Consider the following 14,017-nt stretch of genomic DNA (forward strand, 5'->3'; position numbering starts at 1 on the left):
TTTATTTTTTCCTTTTTCTCCCCAAAGCCCCCCAGTACATAGTTGTATAGTCTTCGTTGTGGGTCCTTTTAGTTGTAGCATGTGGGACGCTGCCTCAGCGTGGTTTGATGAGCAGTGCCATGTCCGTGCCCAGGATTCGAACCAACGAAACACTGGGCCGCCTGCAGCGGAGCGCACAGACTTAACCACTCGGCCACGGGGCCAGCCCCTGTTGGGTTTTTTTTTTTTAGAGTTTCAATATCTTTGGTGAAGTACTCCTTCTGTTCATTAATTTTATTCCTGAGCTCACTAAGCTGTCTTTCTGAGTTTTCTTGTAGTTTGTTGAGTTTATGACAACTTCTTTGAATTCTCTGTCAGTTAGACTGTAATCTTCTGTAATTTCAAGTTTGGTTTCTGGAGAGCTGTCGTTCTCTTTCTGTTTTGCTGTGTTACTGTAGTTGTTCATGATGTCATGAAGTCATCCTCTGCCAGAGCATCTGTGGTAGTAACCACCTTTCTTCTTTGGTACAGCTTCGTTTACTTTGGTTTTGAGCTTCTTCTGGTTGTATTTCACAGCCTGGACTTTTCACCTTCCACTGTCTCTGCCAAATGCCTCATCAGTGCCCTCCTGTGCTGCTTGTGGCTCTGGGGTCACTGGTACCTTACTGCTTATGATGTCACTACAATTTCTGGTGTTGCCACCAAGGCCACCAGGCTGCCAGCACATCTATTGATTCTGGGTCTCGTTTACCTCCACTGGCTCTCCCCAGGCTCTTCACAGGCTCAGGTGTTGCTATCCTTTTCACTGCCTAAGCTGCTGCTGCTGGGTTGTCTTGGGATGCTGGTTCTGGGTTCCTGGATGTCACTATCACTGCCAGTGACCTCGGGACTCAGGGTCTTACATGCAGGCCCAGCTGCTGATGCAGCCTGTGTCAGTGACGCCACCACTGGGGCTATGTCACTGGTTCTGCTGTACTTCCTGAAGCCTCTGTTCACAGGTTCCACCTGCCATTGCTAAAGGGGAGCAGGAGCTAAATAGGGAGAAGTTTCATTGCTGCTCACTCTGCAGCCTCTAGTCTCTGGCACTACCTGGTATGTTTTGAAAACTCAGGCCAAAGCACCCCACCCCAGCCAGGAAAATCCACTTTTGTATACTATCCCACTGTTGGAAAGACCTGGCCACTGCCAGGAGAGAGGGAGGGGGTGTGTGTATTGAGTCTAATAGGAGAAGGGCAGGGAGAAAGTTGCACTTGTGTTTTATGCCCTTGCTGTGACTGCTCATAGGCATGCAGGCTGAATCTGCTGCGAGACAAGCAGGGGGCAAGCCACACCTGTTTTTTTCCTCCCCACCACTGCAATCACTCACAAGTGTGCAGGCTGGATCTGCTGGGAGACAAGGAGGGGGCAAGCCACACCTGTTTTTCTCTTCCCTGGCTGCAACCATGTAGGCTGGATCCACTGCGAGACAGGCATGGAGCAAGGTGCACCTGTTTTTTTCTTCCCCTGCAGCAAACACTCACAGGCGTTTGGGGCACTATGACAATCCACACCCTGGATTGCTGCCTCCAGGGAAGGGGAGAGGGCTGCTCCACTAGGTAGAATGCCTCATGGGGGTCCAGTCTACTCACATTCAGATGTATAGATGCATGGATCTCTTAGAGGTCCTGTTGTGCTGTGTAGGGAATATTCCATTGGTCAATAAATATCTGATTTAATGTAACTTAGAGGGAAGAGACAAAGTCAACAAGCCACTCCACCTTGACACTGACACCACTCTTGCCCATTTTTAAATTGGGTTATTTGTATTGAATTGTAAGAACTCTTTATAATTCTATACATGAGTCCCTAATAAGATATATATGTGCATATATTTTATCCTATTCTCTGTGTTATTTCTTCATAATTTCCTTTGGAACACAAGAGTTTAACTTTAATGAAGTCTGATTCATTTACTTTTTCTTTCATTGCCCATGCTTTTGATGTCATAACTAAGGATCCTTTACTAAGTCCAAGATCATGGAGAGTTACCTCTATGCTTTCTTCTAAGAGTTCTATAATAGGTTAGCTTTTATGGTACATCTTTGATCCATTTGTATTAAGTTTTGTAATGAAGTGAGGGAAGGGTCCAACTTTCTTCTTCAGAATGTGGATATCCACTTGACCCAGCACCATTTACTGAAAGGACAATTCTTTACTCATTGAAAGTTCTTGGAAGGCTTGTTGAAAATCTGTTCTCCATACACACATGGGTTTATTTCTGAACTCTCAATTCTATTTCTTTAATTTCCATGTCAACCCATAGGCCAGTCACACTGTTTTGATTACTGTTGCTTTGTAATAAATATTGAAATTGGGAAGTGTGACTCCTACTTTGGTCTCATTTTTAAAAGATTGTTTGGGCTATACTGTGTCGCTTACATTTACATATAAGTTTTAGATTCATCTTGTCAGCTTCTACAAAGAAGCCAGGATTCTAATAGAGATGGTGTTGATCTGCAGATCAATTGCCATCCTAACATTTTTATAGATCCATGAACCATGGCATGTTTTCTGATCTATTCAGGTTTCCTTTCACTTATTTCAGCAATGTTTTGTAATTTCTAGAGTATAAGTTTTGCACTTCTTTTGTTAAATTTATTCCTAAATATTTTACTTTTTTGGAAGCTATTATAAATGAAATTTTCTTTTTTTTTAAAGATTGGCACCTGAGCTAACAACTATTGCCAATCTTCTTTTTTTTCTTCTCCCCAAAGCCCACAAGTATATAGCTGTATACTCTACTTGTGAGTTCCTCTGGTTGTGCTATGTGGGATGTCACCTCAGCATGGCCTGACGAGTGGTGCCTTGTCCACGCCCAGGGTCTGAACCAGTGAAATCCTGGGCTGTCGAAGCAGAGTATGCAAACTTAACCACTCTGCCATGGGGCCTGCCCCATGTCAATGAAATTTTCTTAATATCATTTTATGGATTGTTTACGGCTAATGCAAAGAAAGGCAATTTATTTCTATATTTATCTTGCATACTACATCTTGCTGAACTCATTTATTTGTTGCTATAGTTTTTCATGTATTGCTATATTTTTCTATACATCTATATTTTATATACATCATCATATTGTCTGCAAATACAGATAGCTGTACTTCTTCCTTTACAATCTGGCTGACTTTTATTTCATGCTTCTTGCCCTTGGCGGGGGTTGGTGGCAGAAGATGAGGTGGACAGGTGGACCTTGAATGCCATGCTGGGGCAGTCACACTTACAGGGACACTTTAATTTGCTAGTTAAGAAGGTCTTCTCCAGAGTCACTCTGCATGTTGTAAATACCAGCTCCTCCTTTAACAAACTTTATCACCTTCACAAATGATGTAGCTCTCTAAGCCATAGTTTCTTTATCTCAAACATGGGCACAATACTACTCCTTGTCTCATAAAGTGTTTACAGGATACATGAGAGAGGTGTCCTGGATACATTGACTATCCTGATATTCCTTGAATAAGTCAAGCTCATTCCCACCATGGGGTCTTTGTACAAGCTGTTTCCTGTGTCTGTCATGCTGTCCCCCTAGATCTTTAAATGGTGGGCTGCTTACTGCATTGCAATCACCAAGTTACGTGTCAGTTCTGTAGAAAGGGCTTTCCTGACTCTACAATCCAGAATAGCCACCTACTTCCTCACTCATACCACTTTCCTTTAATTCTCTTCATGGCACTTTTCACTGTTTGAGACAAGAGAGCTCATATTTGTCTTACTCCATGTTGTATTTCCCAGCCACAGAAGTGCCTGACACATCAAAGTCATTAATTAAATATTTGTGGAATTAATGCATTGCCTTTGAATAGTCACTTAAGCAATCTGTACCTTAGTTTCAATTTTTGTGGAAAAAGTAGAGTACTTCCAAAAAATCATCACTTTTTGAAAAAGCAATAAAAGTGCTTCCTAATTGCCTCATACATCCTAGTCTAACTGTTTTCTTACTACAAAACCAGATGTAGTTTTAAAATATTTTTTAATGTTATCACACATATATAGTATACACTTATGTTGCCTTTAGGGAAGGAAGAAAGTTACACTAACAAGGAAAGAATGAAAGAGAGAGGGACAAAGAGAGAGACAGAAGGAGACAGAAACAGAAAGAGAGAGAGAGAAAAAGATCATTAACTCAATCCAAAAAAGGGAAAACATAAACACAAATTTAGAGTTGAAATGATGGAATGATCATATTACAGAGAAACTGCAAAGAATTTTAAGAAAATACTTTCCTCAATTATTTTCAAGCAAATAAAGAAACTAGGTTAGAATGGATGAATTTCTGGAAAAAACTTATCTGACAAACATTTTTGACGTACCAAATACGGGGAAAATATGGAAGTCTGTCACAGAGCTAGTCTTCCCCTCCCCAAACAAGGGATTAGGATAGATGGTTTCATAATTAACTTCATCTAGTCCTCAAAAAACAAATATTTCAAACCAGATTTAAATTAAGTTAGAGCCCAGATAATGATAAATAGCTTCTAATTTATGAAAGCCACAGAGGCGGTAGGTATTCTATGTAACTGCAATCTTATTGAGGACACTGTGTAAGGTTCTCATGCGGATAGTGGAAGATTTTAGATGCTGTAAGGGGTTCTAGGCATTTTGAGATCACATTGTCTAATGGTACAACTACATAGTGAGTGCCATTACCAACACTGTGGCAGGACTGAGACGGGGAGAGGAGAAAGAAGCTGGTGGCAGTCTTTAATAAATGAGAAGAAAGTGGGTGGTCAGCAAAGGACTCTAAAGACAATAGTATATTGTTTCATAGCTGGATAATATTGATGTCAATGAAGGAAATGTTTTGTCATGAAGATGCAGATAAATGATTTAGAAATATGGTGAAAAGATAGGAGAATGTCAACATTGTGTGCTGGTGCCTGCAGAATAGGGCAGTGAGTAACTTCTCTTCAATACAGCTGAGAAGGAGATGTGCCCTTCCCAGACAACTAGGTTTAGTTACAGTGAAGAGGTAGAGAATGAATTCTGTGAAAAGTTGATGAGTGTAGTGGAGAGAAGATTCTACAATGAAAGCAAAATACTTTGAAAAGAAACCCCAGAAAAGAAAAAAGAATCCCAAGAGAGGGAGCATGGCGTTGTACTGGAGTGAATGCAGCTGAGGAGAGCTCCCACAGGGCTTCCAACTGGGATTCAAATCACAGCTACATTGATTACATGTGATATCAGAGCCTATTGAGTCTTCATGTCTCATTCTTTGTTCAACATTGAATTATAATTTTCATAGAGGTTCTCTGACCACACATTTCACAAGTTTCACCATTCCATTTTCCCAAATGCCCCCTGCCAAGTGTTAAGTCCTCAACCTCTTCACATAATTCTTTTTTTCATTTCATTAATTACTTTGAGTCAAAATTTCGAACCATATCTAAGTTTTCTACATGAGCATCAAGGTTCAAGTCTCAAAAGGCTGAAAAGCCTCCAGAGCCAAGAGGAAAATGAAACTCTTGGGAGCACTCTGATGTTTCACCTGTTAATTTTATATACAAAGTAGATCATACAAAAACAATTTATTAAAATGTCTTTTCACTGAGATAAAAGTTATATTTTTATAGATTTGTACTAATTTCCAGTAAGGCTCTGATTTGTTTTGTAATTATTAAGCATATTTCATTAAGTGAAAAAGTTGAACATTGAAACACATATTTTGCTACAGCCAACAATTCTTTCCAAGGTAACACTGTATTTTCAAAATAAAGAAAGGTATTTCGATTTCACTCTTATCAAAAATATGGCAACATCTGCAGTCAAAGGTTAGTCATGAAAAAACTGTAAGTTTGACTTCTAGCAATTTTAAGAGATTGGGTGGCTTATAATTAAAGCCGAATGAGATAGCTGAAGAAAACTAGAATTCACCTAGTTCTAGAGATCAGAGGACTTTTACAAAGAATAACTGAAAATGAAGAGATTTTTGGCTGTCTTAGAGAACAATAAAACCAATGCTCAAGTAGGTAGGAATAGTCAGAAACCAACTTTGTATCTTTTCATTCACAAAAACATGTTTTACATTATTCCAGGGATGAAATCATAAACACAGTTTGTACCTTCACTGCCATTTGATGTTTTTTTTCTCCATCTCTTTTTCATGAATCTCAGTTTGTCTCCTCTCATGTCATTGGGTTTGTTACATGTCCCTGTCCGCACAGACTCTGCTGTTCTCAAATCCAGTTGTAAAATAGGGAAACAGGAATTTACATGACAATGGATTTGGGGAAAAGAGAGAGTGAAGAGGGATTGAGGAAAGAAGTAGAGAGGAAGGAAGGTGGAAGTCAGAGAAGGAGCCAGTAAAGGAGAAACGATAAATGTGAAGAGGAAGAAAAGAGAGAAATCCATTGTTGATGCCTCAACTGTCACAATGTTCTGTGCCCCACATCCAGGAGATTTTCCCTCTTTGTCAGTTCTCTAACCACATGCTAAGTTCTTCTCTTAAGATCATAATTACCCAGTTTAATTCTAACAGTGAGTCAGAGGACATAGGTATCATTTTTATCATTCCCATTTTGTAGATAAGGAAATTAAGACTCAAAAATTCAAACCATTTTACACAATTGAAACAGTTAATAACTAGAGGAGCCAAAAATCTATCCAAAAACTAGCCTCTAGTTTGGATACGTACAGTACATTCCAATCTGGAGCTCACTCCAGACAACAGTTTTCCTGCAATTTCCTTTATGGCTTCGAGCTGAGAGGACGATTGTCTACATATCAAGTAAGAGTCCTGGTGTTTGGACAGAGAATTTTGACAGTTTGTACTTAGAAAAATGAGTAACAATTTAACAGTAATTTTATACTCGTTGCCTCTAATAATATAAAGTAAGAAAAATGGGATGGAGAGAAAAAGGAAAGGGGCAGAACTGTGGCCAGGTGGTTAAGTTCAGGGCACTTTGTTTCAGTGGCCCAGATTCATGGGTTTGGATCCCAGGCATGTACCTATATCATGTGACAGCCACGCTGTGGTGGTGATCCACATACAAAATAGAGAAAGATTGGCACAGATGTTACCTCAGGGCAAATCTTCCTCAGTAAACAATAAAATAAAACAAAATAAAACAACAGGAAGGAGGGAGTGAGAGAAGGAGCCAAGCCAAGGAAGAAGATAAATGTGAAGAGGAAGAAAAAACTCAGGAAAAAAATTATGAAGATTTGCCTCTATGTTTTCTCCTAAGAGTTTGATAGTTCTGACACTTATGTTTAAATCTTTCCTCCATTTTGAGTTAATTTTCTATATGGTGTGAGGTGAGAGTCCAACTTCATTCTTTTACTTGTGGATATCTAATTGACCCAGCGCATTTGTTGAAAATGCTCTTCATTAAGTGGTTCTGGCACCCTGTTTGGAAATCTATTAATCATGGACACATGAATTTAATTCTTGATTCTCAATTCCCTTCCACTGAACTACTTATCTATCTGTAGATCAGCACACACTATCTTGAACTATTGCTTTGAACTAGGTTTTAAAATTGCGAAGTGTCAGTCTTCCAACTTTGTCTTTTTTTTAAAAAATGTTTTGGCAATTCTGGATCCCTTGTAATTCCATATGAATTTTAGAATCAGTTTGTCAATTTCTACAAAGAAGCCACCTGAGCTTCTGTTAGGGATTATGTTCAATGTATACATCAATTTGGGGAGTTTTGCCATCTTACCAATATTATGTTCTCAATAAAGAACATAGCATGTTTTTCCATTTATTTAGGTTTTCTTTCATTTTTTCAACAATATTTTATAGTTATAAAACTATACATTTTGCTCCACTTTTGGTAAATTTAATCCTAAATATTTTATATTTTGATGCTATTAATGGAATTGTTTTCTTAAATTACTTTTTGCATTGTTCACTGCTAGTGTATAGATATACAATTTTTATATATTAATCTTATGCAATGTCGTTGAGCTTGTTTATCAGTTCAACAAACTATTGACACACAAAACAATGTGGATAAAGTTCAAAAACCTTATGCTGTCTGAAAATAATCTTACAGAAAAGGGACAGAGCATTTGACTCCATTTTTATGAAAATCTAGAAGTAAACCACGGTAAAAAAAAAAATAACAATAATAATGAACACAATAGGTGTGTCTGTAGGATACAAACTAAGTCTTAAAAGATAGGGTGATGGAGGAACTTTATGAGGAGATAGCAATGTTCTATATTATGCTGGGTGCTTGAGTTACAAAGGTGTATTCATTTGTCAATACCTAATAATTGAGCACATAAGCTTAGCATATTACTTTAAGTAGGTTTTACACAAAGAAAAATGTGGAAAGTATTGGCCTCTAGTTATCAGTAGATTGGCAGAAGTATTTAGAGGTAAATATGCTATTGTCTATAATTGATGGAAGGAAAATGTTCTTCAGTGGATGTTGTAGGCATAATTATGGCCCCATAAAGGTGTCTACATCCTAACCCCAGAAAATGAGAATATGTTAGTTTACATGGCAAAGAGGGATTAAGATTGTAAATGAAATTAAGGTTTCTGCTCAGCTGACATTAAAACAATGAGATCATCTTGGCTTATTTAGTTAGGCCCAATATAATTACAAACATTCCTAAATGTAGAAGAGGGAACCTGAAGAGTGTCGGTTGAAGTTGTGACTAGAAAAGGAAGATACAGGGAGGTGTAATATCACCAATTTTGAATATGGAGGAAGGAAGCCACAAGCCAAAGAATCTGAGTGGCCTCTAGAAGCTGGAAAATCCAGGGAAATGGATTTTCCACTAGAACCTACAGAACAAAGCCCCATCGCTTGAATTTATCTCAGTGGGACACATATTGGACTTCTGACTTCCAGAATTGTAAGATAAAAAAATTTGTATTGCTTTTAACCACTAAGTTTGTAGTAATTGGTAACAGCAGCAATAGAAAACTAAACCAGTATGCTGTTTAATATAATAGCGAGAAAGACAACTCCTACCTCAACCTCCCTGGAACCTGGAATCATGCATTCTGGCTCATATATTTTTAAGGCATATTTCTTATTCTGCAGGTCAGCAATCTAAACTTTCAGTTGTCTTCTGTCAACTGGCACCATAACCAAGCATTCAACAGGCCAGATGGAAGGAGTCAAACATAATCAACCTGCCACCAGGTGACCAGCTGGACCCCTGGGGAATGGTGCTGTCCCAGGGTCAAACTGAAGTATTTCATTGGCATATTGGCATTCAGCAATGGTGGTAGCCAGATCAATTTTAGTGAGAGGAAGTCCAGAGAAGACTTAATCTGGAGAATTTTCAGTATCAGAGGCAATATAAATAGAAGAGGGGGAAAATGGCTCAACAGACATTCAGCAGTGTGCTACTTCCATTCCCAAGATTGAAATACCCTAATTTAAAAAATTCTTACTTCTGGGGCCGGCCCAGTGGCATAGTGGTTGGGTTTGCATGCTCCACTTTGGTGGCCTGGTGTTCGCAGTTTCAGATCCCAGGAGCAGACCTAGCACCACTCATCAAGCCACACTGTGGTGGTATCCCTCATAAAGTAGAGGAGGATTGGCACATATGTTAGCTCAGCAATAAGCTTCCTCAAGCACAATGAGGAAGACTGGCAACAGCTGTTACCTCAGGGCCAATCTTCCTCACACACACACACAAAAAATCCTTACTTCTTCACAATACAGACACTAGGTCTTGCCAAATAGCTCCCAGTAGGCTGTCCTTTGTGGATTCTTTAAGATATTTGATGGAATAGATTCCTGAAAGGGAAGAACTACTGGCTATAGGTGGTTTTCAGGTATCTTCTGAGTTGACCAGATCAGGCTCATCCATAGGGGTAGGTACTGTGGGAGGCATCCTGTTTGTCAGATCCAGGTCACAAGACAATAGAAGCTTTTCAACCATCAGTATCACTGGTTTCAATCTTTATATCATCTTTAGACTACAGGCATCATCTCGTTCAAATGATGAGAACTTGGATAGAAAAATACTCTTTATTTCCCATTCAAGGAGCTTCAAATGCTTTCAGCTGTTGATTCTGAAAACTGAATTCAAACAGCATAGAACTTATTTGAAAATATTTTTACTTATAAATGTAAGAATGGTGAGTGGTGGAAGGATAAAGAAAATATTCATTTTTTAATAGATGTTCCTATCTTAATGAATCCATATTTATTTTTTTAAGCTGGAAATTTTCTTGAGAATTATATGTGAGTCTAGGATACAATGAATATAAACTGGAAATTTGCTTAGTACATTGTCCATTCATTTTCAGAATAGTTCCTCATATTACAGTGTTTATTATTAAAAACAGATTGTTTCAGGACCGCCGATGTCTTCCAGTCATCAGTTTTCCCATGGTCTTTTTAACCTCCTTATTCCTCAGACTATAGATGAGAGGGTTCAACATGGGGATCATGACTGTGTAGAACACAGACACCACTTTGTTTTGTTCAGTTGAGTAGCTGGACTTAGGCATTACATAAATGAATGTAATGGTCCCATAGAACAGAGTGACCACTGTGAGGTGGGAGGTACAGGTGGAGAAGGCTTTGTGCCTCCCCTCGGGAGAGTGCATCTTCAGGATTGAGAAAAGTATGGAGACATAAGAGAGAGCAATGACAAACACAGTGACCACAATGATGGATCCAGAAGATATGGCTGGAATTATTTCAGAAGTAAAATCACGAGAACAGGAAAGTTTCAAAAGTGGTGAATAGTCACAGAAAAAGTGATTGACTTTATTTGGTCCACAGAAGGACAGACTTAATAAACAGCTAGTAAATGTCCAAGCATTCACACATCCACCCAGGTAGGATATCCCCACTAAGAGAACGCAGATTCTGGGGGACATGTGGGTGGAGTAGACCAGCGGCAAGCAGATGGCCACATAGCGATCATAGGCCATGGCAGCCAGCAAGAAGCACTCAGCTGTCCCAAATGTGACTACAGAACACAGTTGAGCTACACAACCAACAACGGGCAGAGAGGTGCCTTCCCTGAGCAAGCTCACGAGCATGACAGGTGTGACTGATGAGGAGTACCCCATGTCTACAAGGGCCAGATGGCAAAGGAAAAGGTACATTGGGGTATGAAGCTGAGGGCTGCTTCTGATTAACGTGATTATGCTGACATTGCCCATTAAAGTGGCCACATAGACTCCCAGAAACACAATAAATAAAATGGCACAAACTGTTGTATCCTCCGTTAACCCTAAAAGAATGAACTCTGCCACAGTTGTGCAGTTTCCAGTCCCCATCTATACTGGGAATGGCACCCACTGAAAAAAGATCAAATGGATATTAGTTTGGAAGAAAGTATTATAATTTGAATACTTATTTTTACAGTGGTTATGTAATAAAAATTACAAGAACAGAGACACTTAAGTGTAAATTTTGCAGGAAGTATTTTTATCCATAATGTCTCATGTAAAACTTGACACCATATATGTTCATTGATGTAAGGCCAGGATTATTCAGAAAAAAAATGTTTTAAGTTAAAAAACTTTGCTCATATTTGCATCATCTTTTTAGTTTAGGATTTCTTTGAATTATAATCAACTAAAATTTCAGAATAATAATATTTTTCTTTCAAATATACAGTGTCAAGGAGATTGAACACACACACACACCATAGCATAACAGTCACGTGCTCAGGCAGCTACAGGGCATACTTTTATTCTTAACAGAAATACTTGAAAAATGGTATATGTGAATTAACTGAGCAACAGCATGCCCGTTATGAGCACCATGTAATTACATGTCTGAACTCCAAAGTCCTAGATTCCTTATCTTTATTCTGGATCAACCTAGAAATTTTATTAACTAGGCACAGACCCAAGACTGAATGAAAGCTTGAAATTTTAAGGAAAATAGATGAATAAGACAAATTCAGAGCTGGTTATTAGCGCCCTTATGGCATGGAAGCAAAGTGTTGTGCAAAAATGTAATCAGCTATGGGTCTGTAGAGGCCTGGGATCAGATTCCACCTTCACCACTGCCTAAATGTAGAATCTTAGACAATTTACATCAACTCTTCAACCCTTCATTACCTTATTTGTTAAAGATATATATATACCACACAGGATTCTTGGTTTGAATAAGATTATGTACATGATCACAGAAAGCACAGCTCACAGAGGGAAGTGAATGCTCAACAAATGGTTATTTCCTTAGGATAATAAACCTTAAATTCTAATACAAAATTAAGAAGCAAACATTTCTATATCAATGTAAAAGAAAATTACTACTTGCAGATATTTGTACCTCAACAAGAAGAATAAATGCCAAAAAATTGTCACTGTAAAGCAAGGCTACATATACGAAATTTGGGGTCTTTGGGGATATAATCCCTGAGTACATTACTTGTTTATGAAAATTCCACTGAAAATCCTCAAGACAGAGAGAGCTACAGGTACATTCGCTCATGTGTATACATCCTGGCTACAATCATCTCTACATTTTTTTGAAGTGCATTAGTTTTTTTTTTAATGAAAACTTTCAATGGATTGCTAAAATCATTCCAATTGATTTGGGACTCACAAAAATAAAGATAATGTAGCACATATAATTTCACTTAAAAATAGAAATCCTTCTGGGAAAAAAAGAGCTTATGTTTTTGTTTATTTCTAGATGATAGCACCTTTTCTGTTAAATGTTTTATTTTTGAGATAATTATATATTCACATGGAGTTCTAAGAAATAATAATACAAAAATCCATATACCCTTTACTGAGTTTCTCCAAATGGTAACATCTTGCAAAACTATAATACAGTATCACAGCCAGGATTCTGAAACTGACACAGTCAAGATACAGATCCCACAGCTCCTTTTTGTGAACTGTTATAGCCACAATGACTTCCTTTTTGTCTCCATCCCCTCCTTAACTTCTGGAAACTCCTAATCTGTTCTCCATGTCCATTTTTTTAATCATTTCAAGAATAGTAACATTATGTTATATTTCTCTCTGAGTCTAGTAATTGTCTTTGTGCTGAAGACTATACTAACTGACATTAAAATAGCTACTCCTGCTTTCTTTCAATTAATGTTTGCATGCTACATCCTTTTCCATCTTTTAACTTTCAACCAGTTTCCATCATTATATTTGAATTGAATTTCTTGTAGATAGCATAGAGGAGTCATGCTTTTTAATCCACTCTGCTAGTGAGGCCTCAGAAAGAAACAAGGAATATGTCTTTGGAAAGTGGGGAAAAGGTGATCTTTGTTATAACTGGCAGGAAGCCTAGCTTAATTCTGTCCTTCTGTTAAGTGGAAATCAGAACTTGTAAGCAAGGAACTTGGATATTTTCCTGAGGAGACTTACAAGCAAAATCCTGAAGGTGCAGCTAGGTTTCTTACTTGTTATAGTAAACTGTGAAAAAACACAAATAATTTAACAAAGGACAGTTAGGCAAAAGGAACTAGGAGTTGATGATTTGGGAAAGTCTCAGCATATCTAGATTTCAAGTAAAAGATGCTAAAATTGTAATATTTGCTGTTTAAAAGTATACACTAGAGAGAAAGCCAAAAGTGTGGTAGGAAAATGCTTTTCCAGTGCTGAAGAGTTTAGGCATGTGACTCATGAATCCCACAACATCCTCAAAAGAAGTGAGGAAAAGAGATAGGATTATCCAGGGAAGATTTTTAAACGACCTTCTTGTCTACTGACGTGAATACCATGATATATGAGACACAAACGATTTTTTAAAATGATATATGGTTAGAAACACTGTACTGAGACTGAAAGAGACAGAGACAACACCAAAAGAAAGAAAGCTGAGAGACTTAAAATTCTACAAGAATGAAGTTGGCTGATAAAACAATTCAGTTCAAATATGTGCTATTCTTTAAGAAAAAGGAAGAATATCTTCAATAGAAGAAACTTAGGCCCAGAAACTAAAGCCTTGGATCCAGGGTAAAGAGCCGTGGATACAGATACTGAGGCTGTATTCACAGAGATCTGAGGTGCAAGACCATAGGCTGGAGCAATGGGCCCAGAAGGTGCAGCATAGAGTCACAGAGGAGTATTCCTAGGCCTTGAAATCTAGTGGATTTCAAG

General features: G+C 38.2%; 1 protein-coding gene across 1 annotated transcript; it reads right to left on the minus strand.

Moving 5' to 3' along the window:
• Positions 1 to 10,279: 10,279 nt before the first annotated feature.
• On the minus strand, positions 10,280 to 11,218 carry LOC103547516 (olfactory receptor 5P3-like). Its single transcript, XM_008514752.1, has one exon. The coding sequence runs from the start codon at positions 11,216 to 11,218 to the stop codon at positions 10,280 to 10,282; it is 939 nt and encodes a 312-aa protein (XP_008512974.1).
• Between the last annotated feature and the right edge of the window lie 2,799 nt (positions 11,219 to 14,017).

Source organism: Equus przewalskii, chromosome 6, assembly GCF_037783145.1.
Source record: "Equus przewalskii isolate Varuska chromosome 6, EquPr2, whole genome shotgun sequence".
NCBI lineage: Eukaryota > Metazoa > Chordata > Mammalia > Perissodactyla > Equidae > Equus > Equus przewalskii.